Below are 15806 nucleotides of genomic sequence, written 5' to 3'. Positions count from 1 at the left end.
AGTGGTTAGGCAGGGTTAAAAGACAGTATGTGGCAGAATAAAAGCAGGATGAGGGTGCAGCCTGTGAGCAGCAGGTCTCTTGGGAGGAGGGTAGTAGCCCCACTTCTGAGAGCCTGCGGGGGACTATGGGCTGCAGAGGAGGAAGAAGTAGGGAGAGATACTGGTAGGGGTCCAGTCAAAGGGTGCCATTTCGTTCCTTAGACCCAGCCACACTCTGCTGCTGGAAAGCGAGGGATTTACAAAGGCCAAGGAGGCATGCAGGAGGTGTTTGGAGGTGGAGGAGGCATTTTGGAGGTGTTTCCCCTTCTGCCATGAAGGGAAATAAATCTTGGCTGATATAAAGAGCAACTGAAATTAACCAACAAACTTAGATGAGATAAAGCAAGTATTTATAAAAACAAATACAGCTATCTGGAAAATTTATAACCATGGTATACAAATTTTAAAAGGATTTTAAACTGCTTGCCTCAGCCATTGTTTTTTCATTTAATTTTATTGATATATATGGAAATTTGCCACCTACTGGTGTCATGGATATATAGTCTCACTCTATCAGTGTGATAATCTGATAAATAATAATCTAATAAATTGCTTATGGCTGTGCTGGGTTAAGTACAGTTTTGGAAAAAAAAAAAAGAAAAAAAAAATTTTCAAAAAAGCAATACAAATTCCTTTCTTTACATGCTTCTCCTCTCACCTCTCTCCATTTTTTCCTCAACTTTCCACTGGCAAAAAATATGGGCCTTTCCTTACACCTCAAAAATTAAAATAACAGGCTCCACAGCCAACGCGTCTACATTCTAGATGATTGTCTACATGACCATTAGAGTTAATGGAATCAGACAGGCATGTCTTGAGGGACTGAATCATAGTTGAGATTAGCTACACCCTTGAAATGCTTATTTATGATCACTCCACTGATGACTATAAGGCCAAAACGATCAATATTTGTATTGAGACATTTTTGGTTCTAAAGGTGGAGGTCAAAACCTAACAGGAACCAAGTGACCATAGCACTCTGAGGGTAACCTCTGCAGTTAACCACTTTTTCTCCCTTCATTTTAGTCTGGCAGCAGAGTGTCACTGCTGGCAGTAAGCTCTAAAGAAAGGTAGACCAAGTCATGTACCCACAGCCAATATCTACAGCCAAAAAAAAGTTTCAGGAACCCTGCCTAGAAATTTTCTTCTAATATTGCCTTGCATTGATCTGAGAGAGCTTGGAGTGATGTCAGTAGGCTGCAGCTCTACCTCTAGTTACACAGAGGAAAGCCTTCCTTGCAGTGCATCCACAGCAGAGCAATCAGTCATGCTACAAATATTTGCTTTCCTTATCCTTCTCTTTGCTCCCTAAGGACTCCAAACACATTTTTACTTCCAAAATCAAAACCATAAATAAGAAGCTCCAGTGACAGGTGGCACTGCACAAGGACAATGCAACATATTCGTCACATTTTTCCCCTCTTAAAAGAGAAGAAATATCCCCAAGGGCCTGCAGACCTAGGGCCCTACTGATGCAGCAAGGCAATCTCCAGCATGACAGGACATTTCTGGGGCTCTGCACTGCACTGCACTGCTTATAGACCTAGAGATTTGTTTGCTCCGTATAGGAAAGTCCTGTTTCATTGTCTAATTGCAGATGGACTCAATGCTCCCAGATTGAGCAAGAGACCTGTATGGAGGGAGCACAGAGCAAGGATAACTGGAGTGGAAGGTCTCTTCGTACTCCTAACTACTCACAGACACAAGTCACCATAACTGCTACTTTGAGAGCTGGGCTCCAGAGATCTGTAACCTCTGCGACCAGGCCATTTGGTAGGAGTCCCTAAGACAGGGAGAGATGAGCTAGGGGTGGTCCGGGACATTCCTCTGCTCCTTTTCCACTGCTGGCTGGTTTATCCCAGATCCAAGGAGAGCTACTGGAGTTCAAATCGTCATGATATACAAAGTGATCCCTCCAGATAGCTGCCCACCAAGAAGAGGTTTGTGCTGGAGAGGATGAGGTGCTGCAAACTTGCTGCTTTCTCAGATGCTCTGCAGACCCTCTTTCTTCCCTGGCCTCTGGCTGAACACATTATTTGCCTCAGTGATGGCAATGTGTTGTACAACCTAACCAGCCACATGCAATGTGATTGCATCAGTGGAGGAGGGTCACATGGACCATATCTGACATATCTGAACCTGCAACATTGAGATATATGCACCATGTGTACGGCAAGGCTACAGAAATTTGGGCAAATCTGTGTGATGCTCATTTAGAGCTTGTGCTAAACGTCATATACTCCTTGCCAGAGAAATTGTACCACGAGATTGATCATTTTGTGCCCATTGAAGCTGGATGCCTACACAGATGTTGTAAGACCTAAGATCCAGAAATTTTTCTTTCTATCCCACACGCTGCTCCTAAGACAAGCAGGTCCGACAGCAGCTTACCCTTCAGGCCAGTTCTCAGTGCTGCCTTCTAACATCAAACAATACTTTGTCTTCTGTTCAACCTAAGAATTGCACCCTTAATCTCATGGACTCAGCAATTAATCCCATCAAGAGCTGCACAACTGAAATCCTTGCTACAGTTCCTCACACAAGCTCAGTCTTCTCCTCGTCCCCGTCCAGGGCGATACTGGCGGGGTGCGGAAAGCCTTGTCCTCTCTCCCAAACTCCACCTTTTTGACTCTTTGACTATCAATACGGAGTATGTTGCAAGCAGCCAGAAGTATGTGCCATATGCATTCACATACTCATGCACTCCCAGCCACTATCAGACAGGCTTTGGCATAGATGGAGCATTGGTCTGACCCAGGTTTGGCTGCTGGCTCTTCCTGAACTCCTTCTGCACACATTTCCAGCTGTGTGTTGCTATACAATTTAGGATGTGTTTAATTCACCTAATGACAGAGCTGATGTAGTGGGGGGACACAAGTGCAACTCTCCAGCAGGAAGTAAATTCTCATTTTGTATTCTAGTTTTCATCCAAATCTACCAACAATTTTTTGAAAACAAACCAACCAACACCGTTTCTTATCATGGTGGTATTTCAGTAAACAAAATTGCCCAGTTTTATTCCCAAAGGTCATGTACTCATATGTTAACATTAAAAATGCTTTTTAAAAGTGAACAGAAGCAAAGTCCTTGTAGTACATTTGGGGAGGTAGTTTATGGGAGGTGGCTGGGTTCCTGCCCACCGCTGATGCATTCCCCTTGCCAGAGGAGAAATAGTGTGGAACAGTGTTTGGAAATAGTGCCATTAAATAGCCCATTGAAAGGTTGGTAGGTGCCCTGCGGCAAAAAAACCACAGCCCACAACTGGTGGAATCCTCTGTGTTAACTGATACTGTGTTATTTTGAGAATTTAACAACTTCTGCTGCTTGGCTAGTTTGTTAATAATTTCTGATCAGAATGGGAGGATGCAGGAGAGAGGATGTCCTTTTGCTGTTCAGTCCCACCAGTGATTGTGTAAGGTGTTCAGGCTCCTCTGAGTGTTATGAGATCCCAGTGCCCTCTCCTGGCTGGTACTGGCCATGCTGGGATTTTCGTCTGCCATGAATCAGGGATTTGCAGAGGTCCAACATCTTGCTTTTTCCATTTTTGGTTTGGTTTTTTTTTTTTTTAATGCCAGTTAATGCCAGTATCACCATACCATTCAGTCTCCTTGAAAGTGGCTGGGCTTCTATCTATTCCTCTTTTTGCCTCAAAATCATAAACTATCTCTCCTCATCTGTCTTGCTTGGAGAAATAAAGATCGTTCCCTTCTAACAGCTGCATTTGGCAGGGATCACCAGGGTCCAACACATTGCCAGCAGCCGGCGGGAGATCAGGGTCTAACTTTAGAACCATGCCATAAATATGCCTGAACGAGTCTCCTCTGGGGCTTTGCTCCCAAAGTAAAAGGAGTTGTAGTCCTGCACGTCAACACAGAGAAGACACTGCTGCAGATCTGGCAGCCTCTGATTCCCTTTGGAGAGAGGAGAAAAAAAGCGACGCTTACCCACATCCAGCTGCTGGAGTGTGATTACGCCAAGCGCTGACCCATTCTGCTGGACTCACGGCTGGCTCCTGTCATTATTCAGGAGCATTCAGCATCAGAAACTGCCACCTACCTGCTCTTAGCATGAAGCACCACACGATTTCCCTTCGGTTTGGAAAGCCGCGGGATGCTCCGGAACTAGCACGGCCCACGTGCCGCCTCAGTGTTGTTCCAGCGGCAGCGGGCTGCTGGGCCGAGGGTGGGCGTCACGCGTAGCACGCGGCAGGTAATGTGGAGCTGTGCTAATCTCACTGCAGCAGCCTTACCTGCGGTCTCTTAGTTCAGGGCTTCCTTTTTAAGATCATAGGTGTTCTGCTGTAGACAAGTCTCTGTGTTTGCTTTCCATACCCTGCACTCAGATTTTAGGAGGCATTTTCCATGAGAAGCACAGATAGAGACAAGAAAAAATCTTTATTGCTGGCCATTAGGTTAAAGACTTCCTCAAGCAGGCAACTCTGCAGGACTGTGTTTCAGGACCATGCCTTAAAAAATCCATGCTGAAATTTACCATATTTTAGCATTTTAAGACTTGTAATGAAGACACTTGTGGCATATGTACACGGGCACCAGATCTCTTTCCTGTTGAAGTGAATGGCTGAATTCCCCATGATGCTGCTGAGGCTGGGGTTTGTCCTATGGAGGGAAGTGATCTCCCCTTTGGAACTCTGTGTTCTGCAGTGACTCTCTGAGCTAGCAAGTGGAGGAGGCTGGCACCCATTTTTCTGCTGCTTTACATTATTTGTACATAGGCTAACAGGAAACAATTTAAACTTCCTAGAAAGCAATATAAAATTCCTAGGAAGCAGACAGCAAGTCTCTGTACCTTGGGGAATCTGGTGAAGGTAAATGCAGCAAACAGAGCCATTCCGGGACAACTTATTTGACAGTGGAGTATTAACTCCATTATTGTATTGTTGGTACCTCCTTCTGCTCTTCCTCCTCCAACCAGGAATTTGTAACAACCTTTGGGCAGATAATGTGAGAAGCCTCCGTCCGAGTGTTTTTCCAAAATTTACGAAGAGGCAGATTGCACTGGGGATGTGCGCGCAGGGACTCACAGACCTCCCACCACACTGGGCCCGCTCCACCAAGACCTACGCGGAGGTCGGCACAAGCCAGGCTCCCTGCCTGCTGCCCTCCTGCCATAACGCTGAGCCTTTCTGAGACAGCATAGCAATGCCTGAGGGACCGTAAGTCTGCTCTCCTACTGCAAGGAATCACCACAGCAATATATGGCTCTCTGCTGGCTCATTTATTCTCCTCAGACATAGTCTGTGGTGCAGAAGACTGCTAGGTCTTGATTAGACACCAAAGAATTTGTCTTACTGCTCTAACACAGCCCTACCCAAAAATGCCAGCAAAGTTCTACCTCCCCCAAAAATGCCAGCAAAAGCACAAAAGGGCACTTACATAAAATTTTCTCCCCTTTGCCCCTCACCTGCTCCTCCCACACAAATTAGGTCTTTAGCAACACAACTATTCCAGCAAAAAAATCAGTGTTGGCCTTGATTGTAAGCTAAAGGCTGGGAGATTTCCCTGGGTTAAGAGCAACCCCCATGGATATTACCAATCCCTCACCAGTGGGACTGAACGTCCAGTTACAAAGCTGTGCAAAAAAAGGACTGCAAGTGAATTTTATTACCTGACTGCTTTTCCTGTTTGATCATCTCTAATCTGGCAGAAAATGCAGGTCTCCTGGGGGGGGTTGTGATTCCAACAGGCTTTCATGAACCCAATCAGTCTGGCGAGGTTTGGAAAGCCGCAATCACCAGGGATACTTCCTAACTCTGTGAATTTTAAAACCTGTTTTTATTTATCCAGACAACAAAAACAATGTCACGTTAGCTTTCTGGATGTGCAACTTTGCCCCACAACAACCTTGCTAGCAATAAAAATGGTCAAGCTTGCACTGAATTGCATAATAATTACATAACAAATGGTAATTTTTACATGTTAATTGAAGTTAGTAGGAATAAATAGTTAATTAAAAAGAGGTTTTGTATGGCTATTGTGTAAATTCTTTAGCAATGTGTTTAAGTTTACACTGCAGACTTTTATTACTGAAGGTGATAACTTTTATTACTGAAGGTAAAACTGTGTTTCTTCCCTCTGCAGAGGGAATCTACCTCCAAAAAAGTTGCAGGAACCTATTAGCATTGAGATTGGTACTCAGCCATCACACCCAGTTAACAGGTTCAAAAGTCACCATGGTGGAAGAAGGACCAGGATGCTGACAAACTGATGGGCAGACAGACAGCACAGCACAATCAAACAGGTCTGCTGCCCTCAGGACCAGGGTGAATGAATAAGCAGGGAAGGAGAGAGATTTCCATGAAGCCTGAACACAACTTTCATAAGGGAAAACGTAGATGAAGAGAAGAACAGATTATGGGTAAAATGTACTTTCCTGCCTAAGAAGGGAGTCCCATGACCAGCATTGCAGGTGCTACACTCAGAACGTGGTGGAATATTTCTCAGTGTAAATATTGACTGAATTAAGGAGAAAATAATGACCCCCTGATAAATGGCAACATCCACACTTGGGGTGGGGGTTTCTTTCCACACACGAAAAACTGGAAAATGGGTCTTCCCAGCCCTAGCAATGTCAGAGTTACAGAGAGGCCGATACCGAGTTTTCCCCCAAAACACCCTTACTATCCTTACCTCCCTGCTGTTCAGCGAGCAGAAAGGTTTCAGCGGCTTGGACATGTGCAGGTTGGTCAACTGTGCCGTTAAAGCTTCCCATATCATAATCCCAAAACTAAAGACATCTGATGCGCGGGAATAGAGCCCATCATTTCTCACTTCTGGGGCAGCCCTATTGAAGAAATGAACAGGTTATTGGTCTAACATGTTTCTGTATACTATAGAGCTGGTGGGCAAGGCAAAGCAGAGTGGTCCATGCTTTTCACTGTGGAACCAGAGACCTGAGTTCACGCTTTGCATTAGTGGCTATGGCTAAGTGTCTGAGCAAGAGAAGAGAAGTGGGGTGACTATGGTGCCTCATGGGACATATAGCTAAGCTATTGAAGAGAAAGGGGGCACAAGGCACAGCAGCATTTTTTTCCATGTTCAGACTTATGGGAGAATTCAATTTTTGCCAGAATGTCCAAGTTTTCTGCTGGATAAAAAGCTATAAGACAGTTTCTCTGAAGCAAAGAAACAACCATGTTCTGCTGTTTGGACGGGTATGAGGTAGAATATGGAAAACACAACTTTAAGAGAAAACCCTCAGCGTTTTCCCAATTTTCATAGGAGCTGTAAGAAGCATGTGGATGTTGTGAAACAAGATGGTGGCTAAAGCTGTGGATGCTGTGGATGGATAAGGTAGAGTTTGTGGTAGGAAAATGAGCAGAAAAGAGAGGGGAAGTAAAACATAGCAGTGCACTTACCACTTGGGTGCATCAGCTGGCATAACTTTGCACACATAAGGCTCAAAGAGGTTGTCTCCTGTCCCTGGATGTGGCAGACAGACTGCTCTTCCCCAGTGACCAACTTTTGCCATCATCTTTCAGAAGACAAGGGAAAGAGAAGGGGGATTTAAATCCACAGCACTTATCCACTCTTCAGCAAAAGCAGCAAGAATTCTGTAGTTTTAACAGTGCAGGGCTTGCTGGACAGTTTACCTGTGTTCTGTCAACAGTGACCAGCATCACTGCTTCCCAGTTCAGGGATGAGTAATGATGGATTGACCTGTCTTGACACTCATCTAAGCTAACCTTTCAAAAGTTACGATAGTCAATATTAAGTCAATGTCCTGGTTTCGGCTGGGATAGAGTTAATTTTCTTCCTAGTAGCTGGTATAGTGCTGTGTTTTGGATTTTAGTATGAGAATAATGTTGATAACACGCTGATGTTTTGGCTGTTGCTAACTGGTGTTTACACTGGTCAAGGAGTTTTCAGCTTCCCATGCTCTGCCAGGTGCACAAGAAGCTGGGAGGGGGCACAGCCAGAATAGTTGATCCAAACTGGTCAAAGGGCTATTCCATACCATATGGCGTCATGCTCAGTATAGAAACTGGGGGGAGTTGGCGGGGGGGTAGTGATCAGGGCTTGGGGACTGGCTGGGCATCGGTCGGCGGGTGGTGAGCCATTGCATCACGGTTTTTTTCCTGGCTTTTGTTCCTCTCTCACTCTCTTGTTGTTTTCCTTCTCATTACTTATTATTATTATTATTATTATTATTATTATTATTATTATTATTATTATTATTATTATTATTATTATTTTCCAATAATGAAACTGTTCGTAACTCAACCCACGAGTTTTCTTACTTTTGCTTTTCCGATTCTCTCCCCCATCCCACCAGGGAGGGGGGAGGGTGAGCGAGCGGCTGTGTGGTATTTAATTGCCGACTGAGGCTAAACCACAGCAGTCAATATACAGCCTTCCTCACAGGACAGAGCTGAGCATCTCCAGAAAACTGTTAGACACCTCTTCCCCAGAAACCTACCTTGGCATACAATGAATCTCTGTCTGGGGTGATTGCATTACCACCTGATTGCATTACCACCAGATTAAGAAAAAAAGGACTAAAGTTTTTGCAGACCTCCCTGTCCTAACATAACTAAGAATGCATCTTTCAACGTGTGACAAACCATCTATGACTGTAGTGCTGTGCTCCTGAACGTCCATCTGCCTGCACTTTCCTGCCCATTTGCCAAGGGCTCTCTTTGTACAGGGGTCTACCTGGGTGGAAGTGGATTGTGGTTACAGGCAGCAGCAGTCCGAGAAGAGTTAGGGAATAATCTGAAACAAGACTGAATGAATTGAAAGAACAAATACCTCTGGCCAGCTGTGTCCAGAGTTAAGGTACATGTAACTGCACTGTAGGTTGCAGTGTATGATTCTCCTGGAATGAAGATATGCCATAGCAGAAGCAACCTGCTCCAAGCAAGTGAGAAGTTTAACATCATCCATGCTAGGACTTGCAGCAACTTCTATTAGGGACTTTGGGTTGCCATCAAGAGGCTTGGAGATCTGCAAAAGGGACACATGAGAAAATTAGGGAGAGGAGTCAAAGGGCAAATGCTTGCTAGCAAGTTAACACAAACAAAGCGGAGCTCTGCCTCCATATGTGCCCCCACAGCAGTTTCCCATCTGCCAAGAGTGAATAGCAAGATGCTGTATTTTGCCCTGGATCTATGTGGTTTGCCTACTTTGTGCACCAGTGCGATATGCAGAGGTTCCTGTGCTAGCTCTGAGTCAGCAACGGGCAGAGCCCAAAGCTCTGCAAGCTGGGGGAACACACCCAAGTCAGCACAGTATTAATTTGTCTGCATTCAGGAGAATGTGTTTAGTGTGGCATAGTGGGGATGATATTTCACGCTTACCTGATGGGAGTTCAGAACAACACCCTCCCAGGCACTGCAAACAGGAGTACAGCAATCACAACCATATACTGTAGCAGTGCTTGATGAGGACACCACCTTGCAAAAGACTGGGAAGACACAAACTGGGACGAGGTCTCTGACTCACAGAGTTTACAGTCCATTGCCTGACAAACAGCCCCTTTCTTTAATTCTTCACTCATTACTGTGCAGCTCTTTCAGTCCCTGCTGTGGCTAAATGCTTTGCAAACTGCTTTACGATCTCTCAGTGGAAGCGGCAGCTCGCTCTGCTGCTGTTCAGCTCCTTGAAACGCACGAAGGGCAGAGTAGCCAATGGCTATTACCACAAAACACTTCATGCGAACAGTTACAGCTACATGGTGATTTCCCTACTGAAGGAAGGAGTCAGCAGCAGGAAGACTGCAAAGATACCAATCTTGTTCCTCTGTCTAGCTAGAAGGCTCCTCTTGTACATTGCCCCGGATCCCAGCTCAAGACATGACAAACCCAGACACCAGGCAGTATGTCAAAGAAAGTCTTTTTATACAGAGAAATTACTCTTTCTTCCACCACACTGGTATAAATATGCAGAACTTCTCTTGAATTCAGAAGAATCACTCCTGATTAACATGGGAATGAAGAAGAGCAGAATTATCCAGTAATGCCTTCATCATCTGCAAAAACACCTCTCCACGGTATGATAACTGATTTTCAATCTTGGCCTCGCGGGCCCCTGGGAAAGGACAATCTATGATACAGTTCTGCTGTGATTATGAAAGTCAGTTAATTGCAGAGAAGCAAGCCCATTGATAATAGGCTGAAAATCATTCTGCTGTGGAGTTACACCTCCACCTCCCTTGCTTACAGGAAAAGTAAAAAGCACATAGATAACTAATAGCTCCTTATTACCACAGTGAATATTCCTTTCCTGACATCTCCATCTCTGCTTTCAGAGAGAAAAATGACCTTTCTCTGCCTGCTTTGCTCTAAGCAGGTATTTCACAAGGGATCTGCACAAACACAGCCTTTCTAACAGGAGCAAATTTACACTTCATGCTTCCTCAAGCCTCTTGTTTCTGCCACTGCATACACTAATGCATGCACACTTGCCACTATCAAAAGCCACACAAAGAGAGTAGCAGAAGCTTGCAATTGCAAAATGTTAGAGATGCATGTAGAGACAGAGCTTAGGGACTGACTGTTTGGTGATGTGATGTGCCTGGAGAGCACTCCGGTAGTCACGGAGCTTGGGATAGACCTGAAGACTCTGTGCTGATTTCTGTACCTGATGGCCACATCACTGCTGCTGTGGGACTGCTTTTATCATCACCCGTGGGGGTCTCCTTGCTCAAACTCACTCCAGAAATGACTGCTCTGGTGTTTCTGCTGTGGCCGAGAAAGGAAGAGAGTCTTCTGTGTGGTTGTACCTGGAGGAAGTGCTGGGGACAACTTCAGCAAATGTCACCAACATATTTTATGATCTCAGATAGTGAGGAGTCAATGGATTTCATCGAGAAAAAAAAAGCTGTACCCACCCAAGGCATGAGAATGTTGTCTACACAAAATGACTCAGTGTTTTTATACAGATAACCACTGAATGACAAATGAAGTCAGTAGTAGTCAGTCATGTAAAGCCATGTCTGTGTGATTATGACTGTAAAAATCACTGTACCAGGGGAATATCAGTCATGTCTAGGTGAAAACATAAGCTCCCGGAAACTCTGAATCTGAGCTCAGAGATGATTCTAAGGGAAATCAGACCAGCAGGGATCCCTAGGGACCACTCCGCAACTTGCTGAGATGTAAAGAAGGGAGATCTTGGTGCTGTCAGCAGTAAAACTCTATCAAAGAAGAAAATCCTATCCACATGTTTACACACACTCTCTTAGAAATACTGTAGTGAGATGCCAGAGCATTCCCTTTACCAGACGGTAAAGATACCAGACGGTTGGCAAAGGACAAGAAATATTTCTAAAAAATGCTTAAGGTGATGAATGTGATCTAGCAGCAGCAGAGGGCACCAGTCACAACAACATCTGACTTGGTCAGAGCCCAGAGTAAGCCTGGCCGAGGCAGTCCCCTCTAGCCTGCAAGGTCCCTTGGAGGCTCCAGCAGTTCTCCAGGACTCACCTTTGCATCTCTGCCAGGCTGCTTCCCTTCTCCAGCCGCTCAGCTTTGGGTCCTGCTTCAGTTCCACTCTTCTCTCAGGATACTTACCCCAATTCCTCCCTGTGTGATCCTTGCCCACAGCGTGGTGATTCCCACCCTCACAGCTTGTGCTCTGAGCCCCCTCGGCACCCTCCTCTCCTTGCTTCAGGTGGCCCTGCCCCACATGGAAAGAGCCCCGTCACAGGTACATCTCCCTGCCTCCTTTTTTCTTAGCCCTCCTGGTGATGTCCCAGAGCACAGTGGACTATCTAAACATAGTCGCGAAGCTACCTCCAAACCAAACTACCTTCCACCTGAAACAAGCTGGCTTTAAGGAATGCAAGAGAATAGCTGTGACAACCCATGGAAGACCCACAGTATGAGAGGCATAAGATTCATATCAGAATTCACATCATACCCATGTCAGATATTTCTCTCTGGTTTTCTTTGCTGACTCACATCCAGACCCTCAAAAGCTAAAACCCTCCTACAGCTGCACCATATCTGCCCTCTCTTATCTCCCCTCCAGGTCTGAATGCACAGCCGTCCACCACTGGCACTCTATGCACAGGAAGTCAGGCCACCGATATTGCTCACTTGGTGACACAGAGCCCTGGCAAAGCTCTCACAAATCATTCCCGCTGCACTCACCAGTGTGGTGGTCATGAGGAAGTAATGCATCATTTCTTTTACCGGCAGTATGTTATGCTGTAGTGCGTGAAGGGCTGTCTTGGTCATATGATTCATTCTGAATGATACCAACTCACACAAGCAGTCATCCTGTAAGAGAGCCTGAAAATCAACCGCCAGTAGCAGCAAGATGCCACCATCTTTATGGAGAAAAGGACAGAATTTGAATCCTACCTGTTACGGCAATGAAGACCCAAGCTCTTCCTTCAATAACCTTAGTGAAACCCAACTGGCTTTAAAGGAATGACTGGAGAATTACAGTCTTTGTAATGGAAGAAAGCTGCATTTACTGGTCCTATCAATTTAATTAGCTTTGTGAATGACCGAAGAGTAAAAGAACAGTTTGATGATTTAACTTAATTTGCATTTGGAAGAAACAAGGGAAATTTTCCAGCTTTAAGTGCCCCAAAATTTGGAAAACAAAAAACTCATATCCAAAATATATTCTGAAATTTTATTGGCCTAACAAGATTTGGTCTGAAAAGACCATTTGTTACTTATACAAAACATGTTACTTACAGGAAACCCAGTTTTACATGCACTTTTTTGTCAGTCAATTTACTCATAGTGAAAATGTTCATCTTGAAAGTACCAGAGACAGATGAACTTTGGCAGGTCAAACTATACCAAAAAGAATAAACAAATCATAAAGAAGTGTCACAGAAAAGCCACAGATATATCAGTTTTTCCATCGTATTTCTTTTCCAGCTGGCCAAGGAGTTTGCGTCATTCCTCTGACTCGTCTTAAACTGGCTCCTCTCATTAAAATGTGCATTTACCAATGATGAAGCCACAAACAACTAATGCAGTTTGACTTGACCATCTTTAAAGCACAGACAAAGAATTTTTGCTTGTTTGACTGCCAGCATAATCTTTAAAGATTCAGCCAGGCTGAGTTCAAAAATTGCCAGTGATGATAAATCTACCACCAGTTCTATTTTTATCTGAATTTTTCTATCTTTAGCTCCTGGCTCTTGACATGATTTTGACTGGAAAGTGTAAGTATTTCTATTGATAAAGCAGATAAAGTTTTAGAAGAGATAAAGTGATAACAATGAAACCAAGGCGCTACCTTTCGCTCAACAGTGTCTTCACATTTCTCTGCAAATATGTTGGGTGGATCATTCTTCTTGAAGTTGCCTGAAGAAACAGCAAGACAAAAATACAAGGAAGCCTATTTCTCCTCATATGTATACCAGCTGCATGTTGACATACTGGCATAGATGTCTGAAAAGTTGCTCCTAATTTATCCCTACCAAAGGAAGATCTGCATCAGTCCTCAGATTTTTTAATAAAGCGTGTTTAACTCTCCACTGTGGCTGGGTCACACAATCACTTCGCCAGAATGTGCTCTTGCAAAAAAATGCCTCCCCAGGAAAGTAACTTGTGCAGAGCAATCTCCCACCAAGAGGACAAGCTCCCTCCTCCCCTCCGCAGGGCTCCCATTGCCAGCACAGCATGTTCTGCCAGCCGAAGGTGAAGGAAATGGGGAAACTCAAAACCCACGCAGTGAGGTTGCACTGAGTGTTTCTGAAAGCAGCCGAAACCTTCAGACAATGACCTGCTTGCGACACCCTTTATTCTCATCATTTCTGAGGTCTTTCAAGAATTGATCTTACAAGATTGCAGTGTTTATAAAGCCTCAAATTCTTAGTGTTGTCCCATCCCCCTGAGTCTCCTTTGGCAAGCTTCCCACACGCTGGGTTAACTGCTGAAGCACAGATTCCCTTTTCATGATTGATAACACCTGTTCTGGGAGATTTTTCACATAAACTGTTAGATCCAAGCAGAACCTTCATCCAGAACTCGTCCAGACTGTGGGTGAGCTGCTAACTTATCCCCAAACTTGCATTTCTGGATCACCATCTGTAGAACTCTGAAAAACGTTATGGACAGACCTTTTGTCATTAGATGCTTGGATCAATTCGTACACCTGAATATGATCGCAACCTGATCGGTTACTTCAGGAAAGCCCCTGACCTTTCTATGGGTCATCCAAAAGCAGCCCAACCTGCTCTGCCACTGTTCTCTTCAGACCCTCCTGATTCCAGTACATGCATTTTGCAAAGCCTCCTGCATCCTCCTATTATTACATCTGTTGATTTCCTCTTGAGACACAAGTACTGTTAAGAAAGTTTTCTTGCCAGCGACATTTGTCATGCATGCTTTGAGAAAACTAGTTCATACCTTCACTGTCAAGGTAGTCCTGTAAAACAAAAGGGAGAAGAAATGTAACTAAATCTTGACCATTCTTAGTTATTATTTCTGCTTACTTCGTCTATGCAGACAGAAATACCAGTACTCCCACTTTTAAATCATGTAGCACTCATTAGCCTTTGAGATCTAATGATGCCAGAAAAATCACGTTTCAGCAGTGCAGATCCTGGGAAGGAGAAGGCTTCCAGATGGCCTTTCACTCCCCAAACAAAAAAAGCCTGATGCGAAATGCCGCTGCTAGAACAGCTTGAACATACTGAAACAACCCAGGCTTAAGTAGGATCCCAATGGTGTAAATCCATTGCTCTTAGGCTGAAATTTAAAAAACATTTTTCTTCACGTCTGAAACCAACCTGGTTTTCTGGAGTCCACTATCAAGTCTGTTAAATGAATGCTTTTACCTTGGGCCAAATGCAGCGGCCAAGTGAAAATAAGGCAACGCTTCCATACTTCCATTAACATATGGGACCAGGAGGTCTGCTTCTGACCTTTTTTCCCACAGGGCCAGAGAAACCAAATCTGCTTGTTTTAGGCCTGGCCAAACACAGCTTTCCTACCATTTGAAGTTCAGCAGTGACCAGGCAAGCGCTGGACAAAGCCAGGCTGTTCAAAGCTTTACACAAACACTTTGTAAGACCTGATCATCAGAGCATCAGGCTGGCTTTCTCAGCACGCGTGTCTGGTTTTCAACAAACGTGCCCTCCAGATGGATTACCCTGCAATTATTAGGGTAATGATTAATGCTGATTATTGATTACTGATTAACACTGATTGCTACTAACCATTAGTAGATACAATGTGAGTGGCAGCAGCAAGTGCCATAGACACCATGTGCTAGAACATGCAAAAAATATATTTACAAAGTTGGCAGATTGGAAAAGTTACTTAGCAGCTTTGACAATTACCCTTACAATATCTTCCTCACAGACGGGAGAGAACTGGCGTATTATCTCATGTAGCTTGGCCAGATCTGACCTTAGAAAAAGAAAAGAAAATAAAGGCTGGAGATTGTATTTCATACTACCCAAACCCTGAGGGCAGGGATAGAGCTCCCTTTGCTGTCATGGCTGCAGTGTCTTTGAGGCAAATGGAATGGCTCAGCTTTTGCTGAACTGAAACAAAAAATCTGGCTAAGAGCTGCAGGCTGCAACCAAAGAACATTGTATTATAAGTAAAGTATCTAGCAGTCATTTAAGTGAGATGAGAGTCACCCATACGCTTCAGCCCCGCCAGCCCTTATACTGCTGTGCTTCCAGCACAGACAAAAAGACTCAGAGACTCTGCTGCCCAGTCTTCAGGAAGACCAATGTACCACTCGCCTACGGGGATTTCTCCTGACATGGATCCTGAAGAGGCAGTGAGTGGGGAGGGAAGGACTACATGTGACAGCGTCACGTGT

General features: G+C 44.5%; 2 protein-coding genes across 2 annotated transcripts in view; both read right to left on the bottom strand.

The window, feature by feature from the left end:
• The window catches only part of LOC142411293 (cytochrome P450 2H1-like), a 32260-nt gene extending 20326 nt beyond the window's left edge, over positions 1 to 11934 (bottom strand). The window contains exon 1 of the mRNA XM_075504984.1: positions 11483 to 11934. The gene's annotated coding sequence lies outside the window, so the exon portion shown is untranslated. The remainder of the gene's footprint in view (positions 1 to 11482) is intronic.
• On the bottom strand, positions 3048 to 13803 carry LOC142411294 (tyrosine kinase receptor Cad96Ca-like). The gene is made up of 6 exons (XM_075504985.1): positions 13640 to 13803; positions 13263 to 13330; positions 12710 to 12811; positions 6687 to 6840; positions 5665 to 5825; positions 3048 to 3950 (listed from the first exon to the last, which is right to left on the bottom strand). The coding sequence occupies exons 1-6, from the start codon at positions 13778 to 13780 to the stop codon at positions 3905 to 3907; spliced, it is 672 nt and encodes a 223-aa protein (XP_075361100.1). The 5' UTR covers positions 13781 to 13803; the 3' UTR covers positions 3048 to 3904.
• Between the last annotated feature and the right edge of the window lie 2003 nt (positions 13804 to 15806).

Source organism: Mycteria americana, chromosome 6 (assembly GCF_035582795.1).
Source record: "Mycteria americana isolate JAX WOST 10 ecotype Jacksonville Zoo and Gardens chromosome 6, USCA_MyAme_1.0, whole genome shotgun sequence".
NCBI classification, from domain to species: domain Eukaryota; kingdom Metazoa; phylum Chordata; class Aves; order Ciconiiformes; family Ciconiidae; genus Mycteria; species Mycteria americana.
The sequence above is the reverse complement of the archived record's forward strand: the minus strand, read 5'-3'. Positions and strand labels throughout refer to the sequence as shown.

Coding starts and splice junctions, on each gene's coding strand:
- LOC142411294 (XM_075504985.1), bottom strand. CDS start 13,780: ATGATGAGAATAAAGGGTGTCGCAAGCAGGTCATTGTCTGAAGGTTTC. Junction 12,812..13,262: donor AAGACACTGTTGAGCGAAAG/GTAGCGCCTTGG, acceptor TTTTTGGTATAG/TTTGACCTGCCAAAGTTCAT. Junction 6,841..12,709: donor CATGTAAAACTGGGTTTCCT/GTAAGTAACATG, acceptor TTTCTTCAATAG/GGCTGCCCCAGAAGTGAGAA.